This window comes from Balaenoptera acutorostrata, chromosome 9 (genome assembly GCF_949987535.1).
Source record: "Balaenoptera acutorostrata chromosome 9, mBalAcu1.1, whole genome shotgun sequence".
Taxonomy (NCBI): Eukaryota; Metazoa; Chordata; class Mammalia; order Artiodactyla; family Balaenopteridae; genus Balaenoptera; species Balaenoptera acutorostrata.
Window position 1 is genome coordinate 11,157,039 of NC_080072.1, and position 14,634 is coordinate 11,171,672.

The 14,634-nt window shown below is 38.1% G+C and overlaps 1 protein-coding gene across 1 annotated transcript; it reads right to left on the reverse strand.

Annotated features, from left to right (window-relative positions):
• Window positions 1-1,647: 1,647 nt before the first annotated feature.
• MS4A2 (membrane spanning 4-domains A2) lies at window positions 1,648-7,404 on the reverse strand. Its single transcript, XM_007196515.2, has 7 exons — window positions 7,323-7,404; window positions 6,063-6,186; window positions 5,393-5,527; window positions 3,740-3,796; window positions 3,073-3,228; window positions 2,614-2,712; window positions 1,648-1,746 (listed from the first exon to the last, which is right to left on the reverse strand). The coding sequence occupies exons 1-7, from the start codon at window positions 7,382-7,384 to the stop codon at window positions 1,648-1,650; spliced, it is 732 nt and encodes a 243-aa protein (XP_007196577.2). The 5' UTR covers window positions 7,385-7,404.
• Between the last annotated feature and the right edge of the window lie 7,230 nt (window positions 7,405-14,634).

A 14,634-nucleotide genomic window follows, 5' to 3' on the forward strand; every position in this document is an offset into this window, starting at 1 on the left:
AGGTGAGATTTAAGATAAGCATTACAGAAAGAAGAAATTCAAGCAAGTACAAAAGGGAAGGCAGAACATTTGAAGCTAGGATGCTGACATGAGGTGGTCAAGCACAAAGCATACTAAAGAGAAAGTAAAGTGGGTTTAGAAAGTGGAGACTTTAAGATAGCTTATGGTTACCAGCAGGGAAGGGTGGGGGAGAAGTATAGATTGGGAATTTGGGATTGACCTGTATACACTGCTATATTTAAAATAGATAACCAACAAGGACCTATTGTAAATAATAATAATAATAATAACATATGGAGGACACAATGATTTCAAAGGTAATGACATACTTTTTTTCATATAGAATTGGTTAAATTTTTGTTGTTGTTTAACATAGCTGATTTCATTGAGCAATGTGGCTTTGTTTTCACTGACTACTCTTGACAGATTTGGCTCTTAGGATTAAATTTTCATTTAAAAAAAAGTGGGGCCTTTCAGATAAAATGGACTTAAATTTTATATCATTAGCGAAAACTAAGATTTGTAGATTGCTTTATGTATATAAGAATTAATTAATTTATTAATAATTTCTTTCTCTTTTAGAGCACTTTTAATTTATACTGTGTGTGTGTGTGTGTGTTTCCACACACACTTTTAGCACTGGCAGGTAAATTATTCCTAATATGTTAATTTTACTGATGAGAAAACCCAGATTAAGTAAAAGGTTAAATGATTTGCCACAACTCACTCAACTAATAAGCAATAGGCCTGGGATTCCAATGCAGACTCCCTGCGCTTTATAAGATCAGTGATCCTTCTAACACACCACGTTGTTTTGTCCATATAAGACCAAACACAAGCAGGAAGCATCCATTGCTAACCTGGTGCGGATCCACCAAAATGTTGAATACATACCTGGAGAATCTCTATTCAAACCTCCATCTGACTGTCCTCCTAACTCTATTCTTAATATATGTCAAGTTGGTCTTCTTATCACCTCCAAATTCCCTTCAGAATCATTTCTTTCTCCTTTTCTACCCTACCTCTGGCTTAACCTGGTGATACACCCTCCCTGAATATTCACCCCTACACTGCATAAATTCACACTGAGCACCCACTATGGATAAAATACTGGGATACACAAAGTGAAAGAGACAGATGTGAAAAACTTTACTTAGTTGGTTCTCAGTTTATGTTTGCTGAGTGGACTTTGCCCTCAAGGTACTTATGGTCCAGTAAGGGTGGGCGGCATATATCACATACATCTGCAGCTCTTGTAAACTCTAAGAGGGGCTAAGAGACAAATATCACCAAACTGTTAAGTTTAACTCAACTCTCAACCAGCCTTCCTCTTGTTTTCTCGATTTGCACAGTTCTAGGCACAGAGTAAATGCTTATTTTTCTTGTTTTCTGTTGACATCCCAGAAGGGATGGGTGTGAAACAGCAACAGAAAACAAGAAAAATAGGAGTCTATCGTATTTACAAATGGAGGGGGATTTAAGTGAATGGAAACAACAAAAATAGAATTTTGTCATCTGGAGAATAAATCATAATGTAAAATTGGCAGGTCACAGAAAGAATTGAAATTTTGCCAGTAGTCCCTTAAACAAAGATCTTGGCTTTCTAGATCCTTTGCTATGAATCAGAATGTTCTGGACTCATGATTCTTATGAATCAGTGGGAGAAGTTGCCTCCCCTCGATCTTCCAACTCACTGTAAGTTGGTGCATAGGTGTTTACTTCTTCATAAAGACAATCTTCTGGAATCTGATGAGGGAAAAAATCATTCAGAATCAATCACCAAGAATTTCCTGCCACGAGAAGACTTTCTTAAGAGGCATATCTCATCTCCTTTTGCCTTTCTGAATCTCACCATCTCCCATTACACTGTAATTAATACCTCCATCTCTAACAAACCAAGCCAGATTGTCTGGCCAAGTGGGCTCAGAAGAAATTGTCAGTCATTGAGAAGTTGGTGAGATGATTTTGTGTCTGAAATTTGGTATACCTCTTGTCTTATCTCTGGAGAAAAGTGATCAGAAAAGGCAGCCAGACTTGAATGCTTCAGGCAAGTGGACAGATGGAGAGAGCATGTTTTATCTGGAAGATCTGAGTAAATGTATGTGCATCAAGTATTGGTAATTCTTTTTCATACCTCAAAGGTGTAAAATGGGTAAGACAAGTGGAAATGAAGTTGGTAGTCATGAATTAGGGAGGAGACAAGCTTGAGGTTTCAGAGCAAGTGGCAAGGTGAAAGCCAAGAAAAAAGAGAGCAGGAACAAATATAACGGAACTATTCTGGGAAAGCAAATAAGCCCAGATATCTGAGTGTTTCCATCACTTGCTACCTGTATATTCATCTGTCATGCTCATCAACTTCAAAGCATCTACATTTTCTAAAATGATGAAGATCCTATTTTCCTAAACTTCTCAGTCACAGGAATATACCATGAGATTTATGAGTGGAAAATTTGATTCAAAACATGAGATTTGGAAATCAAAGTACTGAAACTTGGAGAAATGGAATACTGAAACTGGAAGAAACGTTGCAGGAAACCCAGGCTATATTTTTAAGCAACAAAGCTCAAATTCTTTAGCTTATTGTTTAGGATTTAATATCAGGCCTCTGCCTACCTTATTTCCTTCAATTACTTCTCCAATCCCATAGACTGTGAGTGACACAGCACTGCAAAACCCCAGAATGGTGAGAAACAGGATCATTGCCACAATTTCCTGTTGAATAACAACCAACAACAACCAGAAAGACAAGTAGAGTGACAAGGTAGGTGTCCCAGAAGTACATTCCCTTACAGCAACCCTTGTTTTCATGACCGCCCACCCACAAGACCAGTTCCTATAAAATGGCACATGGGAAAACCAGGAGATGGTTACTCAAAGCAGATGACTCCACCCTTGCAGAATTCAGCTGGGGGGGCAGGGGAAGGAGGCCAGCACATCTCTGGGTATGAGCCTCCAGAACACTGCGTTATGTGATTGAGGTTGCAAGAAAGGATTGTGTTCATGGAAAGGAAAAGAAGGCATCTTACTGAGATTAAGACCCAGAATCTTAGTCTTCCCACAAGAAATACATACAGTGGAAATAGAAGCCACGATGCAGAAGTCGTTCTCATAAATATCCCGGCAATGGTAGATATAAGCTGAGCTCTTCTTTAGGTTAATAATCAGGATGATGATTCCTGTTCCTCCAGCTATGCTGCTGACGGTGTTTGCTCCCAGACTTCCTCGTATCTGATGACAAAGAACAGCATTTAGACTTGGTCCTGCACCTGCCACAGCATTCAATAAACCTGTCTGCATTTCAGGGCTGGATATATCCAGTAAACTCTGCATTTATTTAAAATATAGATGAAAAAGGGAAATCTCGAAAATGTACTTGTGTAATAAGGACCTATAACTTTCTTGCTAGGACTGCATTCAGGAAAAGCCACATGGATACTCATAATCACTCCTCAAATAGACTCCTTAATTGGAAACGAATCATTTATTTGATCATAGGACTATATTATGAGGACAGAGCAGGTGTGAGGATATTTTTTCAACAAGTGTCAAAGTAGTTACATTTATTGTTTTTAAATGATACAATTGGTATTTTAATGATTACATTAAACACAAAGTAGATTGGAAAAATATCACATATCCACATTCGCTCGTAAGTGATGACGACATATCTTTTTCAAGACTCTCAAAATTAAATTTTTCTTACCTTCTCAAGGATGGACAAAGACAGAATGCAACTCACCAGATATGTTGCATGTTTCTTTTCAGACATAACTGACAAAAATCCAGAAATAGCAAACTGTTCAAAAGGGAGGAGGAAAAAAAAAAGCGCAGTGGGTCTCTGTTCTTCTCTGTGTCCCTTTCACCCCCATCCTCCAAATAGAAGGTAAAGTTGTGGGTATTCTATAAAGCTCTCCTTTACTTTTTATTTATTTTTATTTTTAAATTTTATTATTTTATTTTTTTTATTTCCTATAGAGAGCTTCTCAAAATTAAATGTACATATGAATTATATGAGAGTCTTGTTAAAATGCAAATTCTGGGGCTTCCCTGGTGGCGCAGTGGTTGGGAGTCCGCCTGCCGGTGCAGGGGACACGGGTTCGGGCCCTGGTCTGGGAGGATCCCGCATGCCGCGGAGCAACTGGGCCCGTGGGCCACAACGGCTGAGCCTGCGCGTCTGGAGCCTGTACTCCGCAAAGAGAGAGGCCGCGACAGTGAGAGGCCCGCGCACCGCGATGAAGGGTGGCCCCCGCTCGCCGCAACTGGAGAGAGCCCTCGCACAGAAACGAAGACCCAACACAGCCATAAATAAATAAATAAATAAACCCAAAAGTTAAAAAAAACAAAAACAAAATTCCAAAGATTCAGATTGTATGATGAGTTGAGAGACATCTAATAAGCTGTTTGAAATGAAAAGGCAGTAAGGAAGTTTCAAATAAAATATGGCAAAGGTTCAAGGAGAGTCTTGAACGAGTGACCAGAGACCTAAGTATTTAGCAGAGTGCCAAGCCAATGTGATCAGGGTTAAAATAATATATCCTTGTGAATGAAGTGTTGATACAAAAAACAGCATGGATTAATTGAAAATAATTATGCAAGTGCAAGAAGCCAGACAGTAGACAGAACATGGTGTATAATTCCATTTATATAAAACTCTAGGAAATGCAAACTAATCTATAGTGACAGAAAACAAGTGATTGCTTGAGGATGGGAAGACAGGGGTTGAGGAAGGGAAGGGTTACCAAGGGAAACAAGGAAACTTTTGGCAGTGATGAGTATATTCATTCTATTGATGCGGTAAGGTTTTCACGTGGGTATACATGTGTCAAAATTTATCAAACTGTACACCTTAAAATGTGCCATTTATGGTATGTCAGTTATACTTCAATAAAGCTATATATCTTTGTGAGCTCATTCAGCCATCTAGTTTCTAAATAGTACAATGACTAAAAAAGATACAATGAGAAAGCACCTAAAAGAGTTCCTAGGGCACAGTAGAAGTTCCTCAAATGTCAGTCTTGTTCTCCCCACCTCAGCAATCTCTTCCCCCTCCCTTCACTAAGATAACTTTATTGATGGATAGTGTTAGGGAAATTTTTCTGAAATTGATTTCTGAAAGTTTAGTTTCAATTTTTATTAGCTAAATGCCTCTTGGGTAATATGTTTAACTTTTATTAATCCCAGGTTTCTCATCTGATAAACGTGTGTTCGCATATTCAACCCAAAGTGCTTCGTAAACTGCAAATATGTATGTATATTTACATATCTCCATCTACATATTAGAATATATTCATATATTCTAAATACTAGAATAAACAATTGGTCGGATCTGATCTGAATAAAAGAAAAGCCATGTACAGTGTTATTTCAGAGACAATTGTAGACATATACTCACAAATACTGCTCCCCAGAATGGGTAGCCTGCTTTAAATGATGAAAAATAGTCTCCTTTAAATTCTGAATTATTGAACACGGAGCAGACGATTATTCCAAAATAAAGGCATATCAAACTAATCAGAATTTGTGTTACCTGTAGAAAAATGCATAAGTTTTGTGAAATAAGACGTTTTCCTAAGAATACATCAATTGCCTTATAATCAAGGCGAAATGTAAGAAATTGCTTTGGTGTCTTAGGCAGTCCTGAGAAAGTATCCAAATGCAATATTTTCCACTATCATCTGGCCACTCTAAGAATTTATGTAGGCACAACTGAATGCAGGAGTAGCCAGTACATTTCTCCTGTGTCTTTATTTACATTCTCATGGTGGACATCAATAATGGCTCTTTCCATCTAAGAGAAGATAAAGGTTACAAATCCTTCACAGGATGATATTAATCAACTGGCAACTGACCAGAGCTGACAGATCCTATTTGCTATTCTTATCCTAGTCTTCATGAGGAAATGCTTCTTTTTACCCAACAGGGTGCAGTAAGTGTCAAGTTTTCGTCTACACCAGGTATTTCACTCCTCATGAGTCTGAGTGGGGAAACTATGTGGGTGCCAACAAATACACTTTCTTAGAGCCAGTCTTTACTCTAGTTGAGATTAGAGGAGGCTCACTCACCCCCAGGAATTCCAGCTCCTTCTTCAAAAAAGTCAGCCACGTTTGGCGTGGTGGGGATGGGGCAGCTTTCTCCAGTAAGTCGTTATCATGGAGAGATACTGTTGAAAGTTCAATTTCAGGCGCACTATGAAGTTTAAACAGAAATACAGCCATGAGAAAATTCTCTAACTCCCTGTGCAAAGCTCTCAACTGACAGGGGAACTGTGCTTGTTTATGTTTCAAAACAATCCTGCAATGAAAATCTTCACTGTAAAGTACAAGAAACTCTGAGGCTCAGAGGGTCCAAGTTAGTGGCCAAGATTACTGTCTCATCAATGATTAGATGGAACAAAAGGGAAAAAACAAAAACAAAAAAAAACCCAGGCCAAGTCTTATTCTTAATCTAGAATTATTACCAGGTTCTTTCTCCTTAATCTGTATTGATGCATACAACTAAAAACAATCCAACAGACATGTTTACCTATGCATCTCTCAGTCTTTTTAACATAGAAATGTATCTGAAAATATTTTGTCAATGACACACTCAATTTCATGTGCATAAAGGAATGGTTTTGAAGGATTTGTCGATCTCTCTTCCTATTTTCATCCTCAGAGGAGGCTAACTGGAAATACTGTGTCTTCTACTCAATATTTTGCCATGATATTCAATCCAATATTGATTCCCAAAACTCTGTCTTTAGTTTCTCCTAAAACCTTTAAGGAGAAAGTCTTAACGTGTTAATTTTTGGTATTCGCAGGAAAACTAGACAATGCACATCTCCACCAGATTTCACTCCGGGAACATTTCCCCTCTAAACAGTGAGGCAGGATCCCACAGCTTGAGATTCACAAAGACTAACCAGAAAGAAGCCCAAGGTCATTTTCAAAAGCTTCTGTCCCTTAACACACATCAGACACATAGGCAAGAGATCTCTACTGATAGTATGGGTTGGCCAAAAAGTTCATTCGTTTTTGTCTGTAACATCGTACAGAAAATTGGCCAAACCAACACAAACTCCCCTACCCCATACCCAGAATACGAACCTCTTTTGTTAGAAAACTTAAGTTGTTCCCAATTTAAAAGCTAAGTAAAAACCTTCTTCCCCATCAACCAGAGAGAACTAGTGAAAAAGTATAGCAAATAACTTCTTTATACTCTGTATTTTAGTTAAACCTGATGGGTCCATGCCTATGTTCATGATTTGGCATCTCCCCAGCACTGTGGCTGTCTCTGGTTCACTAAGTGACTGGAAATTGAAAAAAAGAATAACCTGTACCTACCTGGTGGGCACTTGTGGGTTTGGGAGGGCAAGATTTGTTCTGCTCCCAATTTCTGTGTCCATATTTTCATTAAGTGAGCTATATGGTGGTGAAGAACAGTGTGACGATGAGCCTTGGTGGGGTCCCTCTCACAGAGTCTCCGGATGGTCAGTTAAGATGGGTTGACTCATGACACTGATAACTATCTTCATGCTTAAGACATTGGTCAGAAAGATAATTTTCCTGGCTAAGATCAATAGGGCTTTTCTTGTTATAAGGAAGAGCAAAATTGAGTGGGCTACTGAATAGGGATGAGAGTGAAATGGGGAAATTTGAGACTCCTGGAAGATAATTCTGCCTGAAACCAGCAGGATTTACAGAACCTAAAAATGAGTCGGTTTAGTGGGGACTGAGAAGGTGAGAGAGAACCGCAGGACATAAAGAGATTGGCTTCTCTCCTGGTGCTTTCTCTGCTTGTGACCTGGTTCAGCCATTCCTATGCCAGAAGTTCTCCAATTGTCCTTGGAAAACTTGGCTTCACACGTAATCTAAGGCTGAAGCACAGTTTGCAAGTATGAGTGTGTCTTAGTCTCTGAATCTCTGGATTTGTTCTTGACTTCAATATTTATTGTCTTTCTCTTTCTTCCTGTCTTTTGGGCAGTGTTTATATGGCTGTTTGTAGCAGATGGTCTCAGAAACTGGACAGGCAGAGTTCTAACGCCTGGGAACCATTCCTGATAGTGTGAAAGCTAAGAAGTTTTCACACTGAAGACTCCGTTGTCTACTAAAAGGTTAGGTTGACTCCCTACTGCCTTGACTTTTGTGATGGCAAGGATGGGACTATGGAAACACTGAGGGGCATGAACTTCATAACAAATTCTATGAGTAGATCTAAGCAGCCTTGGCCTGAGCAGTATGCCTAAATTAGGGTCGGAGCTAAACTGACGTGCTTATTTTAATAGCATATCTAGCTAGACCATAGCAAAATGAATATACAGGTGAGATTCACAGATTTGGGACTCTTTTATTTCAGTTTGATTATAGACATAATCTTGAATGGCTCTTTATTAAACTATAAAGATACTACAAATTTTACCTCTGTGCATCTGTATTGTCTCTCTGGTTTGTGATAAAAATTTCTTCTCTTTCTCTAAGAAACTTAAGATGTTTGTGTGAACAGGGGACACTAAAAGATATATTAGCACACCTTTCATAACAAAAATGTATTAACCCATGTGCCATCCTCCCACTGTGTCTTCCAGAATTGGTGGACCTGACCAGTATGTTGTTGGAATTAATGAAACTCATTCACTTACACATTCCTCCAAAAGGGACTTAATGCTCCATGTCAGGCACTGCTCTTGTCACTGAGCATGCAGAGATGAACCCCATGGTCTGCACCTTTGTCTGGCTCACTATCTGGCAGAGTAGAACAGAGATAAGTAATATATTACCAACATGTCAGAGGCTGCTGGAACACACAGGAGGATGTAACAGTTCTACCTCTTAGAGGGTATGTAGAAGTCAAGTAAGAGATTCCCAGAGAAAGTTCACATTTGAGCCAAGACTTCAAATGGTAACCTCAGGAGTTTTCATTCATTTGCCTCTCCCTCAGTGGAATTAACACCACATCTGCTAAAACAGGGCCTGAAAAAATGCCTGTTTATGGTGTTCTCTGGGAGTAGTCTATAATAGTTCATTATGTTTGCAGAGAATAACTAGAAATTAAACTTGAGTTTTAGACAGGAAACATTGAGGATGGTCTTTGGTGTTTGGACACAATGCTATTTTGTGAGAATTTTCAACAGAAACTTGCAGCATGCATATCAGTAACTGAGATGTATCTCGTGATCTTCAACTTGTTTCATATCTCAGTTTTCACCAGCATCTTCTTCTTACCCGCTGCTGAGATGCTTATCATCTCTGTGCCCTCACTTTTGGTCCTTATAGACATACTCTTTCATCTTTCACAATAGTAAACATTGAAACCTATGACAAAATGTCTTTTTTTTTTTTTTTTGGTGGGGGCAATATTATCAAGATGAGTTTCAACCACGCCTCTGACTGAAAGGAAGAGATAATAGCACCAACACTTCCCTCCCACTGCATATATTTCCTCTTGTTGGCAGCACATCTGTCCATGCTTTTCACCCAGTCACCATCTGGCTTCCTCTTTGATAAGCAAAGTTTCTTCTCTCAGATATACACTGGGTTTACTTCCCCAAACTCAAAAGAAATTTGCTTTGAGATCCCATCTGAACAACTGTTTTCTCAAACTGAATGCTCAATTCGCTTAAACATGCACGAATTTACATGTTGCAGATTGAAAGTTGCTATGTCTTCGAGGTATTTTCTGATACTCCCAAAGGAATTCCAGTCTCTCTCTCTCTCTCTCTCTCTCTCTCTCTCTCTCATTTCTACATCCCAGAGCCAAGTATGGCTTCAATAAATATGGTTCACAGGTGAGAGGGGCTGAGACTGATACAAGCTCCCAATGTTCCATGGGAAACTTGGTTATTAAAATGAAGGAAATGAGAAAATATTGTTTATGAAACAAGATGAGTGTTTCTAAAAGGTCTAGAGCTGAGTTCAAACTTGAAGAGAAAACCTCTGTCTCTTCATTTACATGACTTTGGAAATAGAGAAATATTTATGTAGACTATCCAAGGGCTTAAAATCTTTTTGATCTGTTTCTAAAATTGGAGTTTAACTGCTGTCTCAGCCTCTAGGCCACTTAACTGCCAAGGTCCAGCACATGTTAATTCTTTATTTGCTCACACTCCTTCTATTCTCCAAAATGACACTTTTCAACAAGGAGAATTATAGGTGTGAACTGTGTTTGTCCACTTGTGATGAAGAACGTCTGCTCAGAGAGGAAAGTTAGGAGACCTCTAGAATCATAGACAAGGTGTGGACGTTAACCGTTCTATTCTTTATTATGGGCCATTAGCATGTTAGCTTTCTTAAACCCATTCTTCCTTTCTACCTATCCTTCTAATATAATTATATCTGAATGTTCAAATTCATTTTTACTATTTTCAGTATTATTTCACAACTTTTAGTGACTTCCTATTCTTTATTGGCTTATTTTTTAAACATAATTTCATCTTCTAATACCTTACACATGTTGCATAAATTGCCTATCAATCCTCATTTTGCTAACCCTGGAGAGTGATGTATCACATCTTTCTTTTCCTGGAGTCCCCTGTGTCACCTCATGCTTCAATCTGGACTGGTTGCCAGTAAACATGCCACTCAGGAATGATCCTAGGACTTCCCATTGCCCTGCTTTATACTGGATTTCCTATTTCCTGACCCCACCTTTGAAGCCAAATCCAGCCTCTGTACCCCGACACGGAATTAAATCTCGGAGACAGAGTTTTGGGTGAAGTAGCAAAGAACAGCTTTATTGCTGTGCTAGGCAAAGGAGGCAACAGCAGGCTAATACTCTCAAAACTGTGTGTTCCAACCTGGAGGGGGGTAGTGAGGAGTTTTATCGTAATGGTTCAAAGAGGGTGTGATCAGCCTGTGGACATTCTTCTGATTGGTTGGTGGGGAGGTAAGTGGGAGTCAACATCATCAACCTTCTGGTTCCAACCCATCTGGGGTCTCCGAGCTAGTGGGCAGCACACTGTTAACTTCTACCACTAGTGGGGGTTTCAGTGTCTGCAAAACAGCTCAAAGATATTGTTGTGTGTATCCCTTGAGGGGAACCAGGAGCCTGCCCCAAGGCTGCACTATTGTTTCTCTTGACTGCTCCTCCCTTGTCCTGCATCCCCTCCCTTCTAATTAACAACTGTTTGAACCTGCCCAGCTGGAACTCTGGGAAATTCTTGGAGGCTGAATGAAGTCTATTTCCTAATCAAAGAAATGGGGGACACAGAAAGGCTTTTGTGCTCAGAAGCCGCACAGGGTCCTGTTCCATATCACCTTTTACTCTTTCTTAGTATGCTACTGCATGTTGATAGAATATATTCCCTGGTCACATGCTGAGAAACGGTATCTGGGTGGTATTTTTGAGTCTTTGTTGGCCTGAGCATTTCCTTTCTTTAATACCCTTAGACTTAATTGAATTCTAAAGAGAGATAGAGTTTGAACCAGAAAATATTTTTTACCCAGAATCATTCACTCCATTTTCTTCCAGCATCTAGATTTCATTTTGAGAATTTCAACATAATTTTTAATTCCAGATATTTGTATGTGCCATGTATTTTCTCTCTGAAAACGTTTATAATGCCTTTTAATCCATAGAGGTAAGACATACCTAATGTTAAGATTTAGTGTAAATCTTATGCATTAATTTTACTGGATAGCCAGTAACCATTTTCAAACTAGAGAGCCATGTGCTTTGTTTTAAAAAATGTTCCCATGGCAGTGAAATAGGTCAGACAAAGACAAATACTGTATGATACCACTTATATGTGGAATCTAAAAAATACAACAAATTAGTGAATAAAACAGAAAAGAAGCAGACACAGATATAGGCAACAAACTAATGGTTACCAGTATGGGGAGGGGGGCAATGCAGTGGGGGGAGAGTGGAAGGTACAAACTATTGGGTGTAAGACAGGCTCAAGAATGTATTGTACATCATGGGAAATATAGCCAATATTTTGTAATAACTGTAAGTGGAAAGTAACCTTTAAAAATTTTATAAAATATTTTAAACTTTTAAAAAATAAATTTATTAATTTAATTTTAAAAAGAAACAATTGGAAAAAAATTCACATGTATTCTTTTTGGATAAGTTCCTCATAAACTTTTGTTTAATTTTTGTGAACATCTTATTAGGGAGATGGCAGGCATCCAGAATTTGCCTCTTCCATGTTCTTCTTGCATACAGAATATACCCATCCATCCCAATAGCCTTAATCTGTTCAAGCACTAAGTCCAAAGTCTCATTTAAATATCTTCTAAATCAGATATGGTTGAGACAGTTCATTCTGAGGCAAATGCCTAAATCAATGACTCAAATTCTACTTTAATCAGTATCAAATTGTTGCCATTTACATAACCCTTTATTAGGTTGGGGTTTTATTGTAAACACTTGACTAAATGCATTATCGTTCAATGAAAATAGGAACAAAATAATTCTACAACTTATAATTTTATTTCTGAATTTTTAGCACAATGACAAAGCACATGGTAGGAACACAATACTTATTGAATGAGTTAATGAATGAGTGATAACCAAACATGGATCAATCAATCACTTCTCCCGTGTCCCCAGCTTGCTGGTAAACTTGGAGGAAAATGCCTGAACTCAGTACACAAATTACAGATTGTAAACTCCAAGGTCTTCTCAAATTGCTAATTCATCAGAGACAATAGGTCTTCCTAGAGATTTTTCAGAGGAGTCTCTTTGGAGAAAGGTTCACCAGGAACATTCAAAGAGCAATAAAAAATGTTATATTTTTTAAATATCAAGGCATCATTCTCTGTCTCTCTCACTGACCCTTAAGTGTTCCAATTGCTCCCTTTAGCATTCTCTGATTTTATTTTTTCCTCTATTGTTTTTTAGCTCTTACATTTTTGTCACAATCAGATTATGAGTAATGTATTTTTTTTTCTTTCTGAGATATTTCTAAAATATCCCCTCCCTAAGAAATGTCAAAATATTGATCTTAGGATTCCAACTATTCTAAACCACACTATACTGCTGCCCTGGCCCCAGCCTACCCAAGATAAAACCTGGGCTTGACAGAAGGACTTTGGTAAGACTCAATGAAGAAAAGATAAGTAGAAGCACATTGCAACCTATAAAATAATCATTTTAAAAATTGGAGTTTTATTCTATTCAGACTCAAATTGAATATGAGCCTGTATATTACTAGCTTTGTGATTATGGGTGAATTTCTTTCTGATTTTCACTTCAAATGGGAATAATAATACCCACTTGTAAGGGTTGTTATGATTAAATGAGATAATAAATGTAAAGTAGCAAGGAGTAAAACCTAACAGTTTCATAGTCAATGTTAATTTCTCCTTCCAACCTCTCCCATTTTTTATTCAATCATAACTGTGTTCTGAGAGCCAAATTAAACTCGATAATAAATGTACCTAACAAGGAGCCTGAGACATAGTACATATTCAATAAATGTTAATACCCTTCCCTTGTGAGCTTAGGTTTTATTACTATTGAGCTGTGCTACTTCTACACTGCTTCTACAAAGAGGGATAGAAAGGAATGCGGTGTAGAGAAATTCCAAACAAAGGATCATGTAATTTATTGTCGTCAAGGAGAGAATGTGGTTTACTGTAAGAAAACAATTCCCCTGTATTTCCCCCCCAAAAAAAAGAAAGAAAGAAAGAGAAAAATCAACCAGTATATCTGAGGAGACCAGGATGAAATGCAGACTATGAAAAATGAATTAAACCATATTATAAATGCAGGAAAAGCTCACTGAAAGAGATAGGAGTTGAAAGGAGCTGACCTAAGTAACTGGAAAACCACTGCTTTGACTGCATACCTTAAGGCTAAAGAAGAAAAGAGGGGGGAGGGGCAATATAGGGGTGGGGGTTACTCTTTTGTGTAAGTTACAAACTATATTGTACAACACAGGGAATATAGCCAATATTTTATAACAACTATAAATGGAGTATAACCCTTAAAAATTGTGAATCACTATATTGTACACCTGCAACTTACATAATATTGTACATAAATTATACTTCAATGAAAATTTTTTAAAATAAAAGAACTGTACAGCAATGCTGTACTTTAGTAGGTAAATTTATTTCTTATAAGAATACTAGTCAGCAATGCTGGAACAACTTTACATGGACACTTCAAAGAATTAATAAACAGAAACCCCAATTAAATAGAGTTGGGAGGCCAGAAGGAGGAACTTTCAAGCTCTGAGATGGTAGCAGAGTCCTACAGGAAGAAGAAACTGTCCTCTCCTTTCCTGGCAAGAATTCAGCCAGTGAAAAGCTATGGACCCTTTGTTTACTATGTAGCCCTCCCAACTCCCTCTTCTCCTCTATAAAAGTGTTCCTCCCTTGCTGTGTGGGGACTTGCACATCGCTTGCCATGATTGCAGACCCTGAATTGTGATTCTCTGCTGATCCCAGATAATTCAGCTGCAATTCTCAGCAGATCTCCATCTTTGCTGGAGAAACATCTGGCAGTCTATTTATTTCAGATCAATAATACTAAAGTTAAATAAACAAGTAAATAAATTTTGGATAATTGTTGCCAGATTTCTTACACTTAGGAAACAGGTTATAAATAAGCAAGGTGGTGGGTTTGCTAGAATGAACTCTGTGGGGTTTATAAAATATAGTTCTCCAAAAAAAAAAAGGAACCAGGGCACCCTGTAGAAATGAAAAT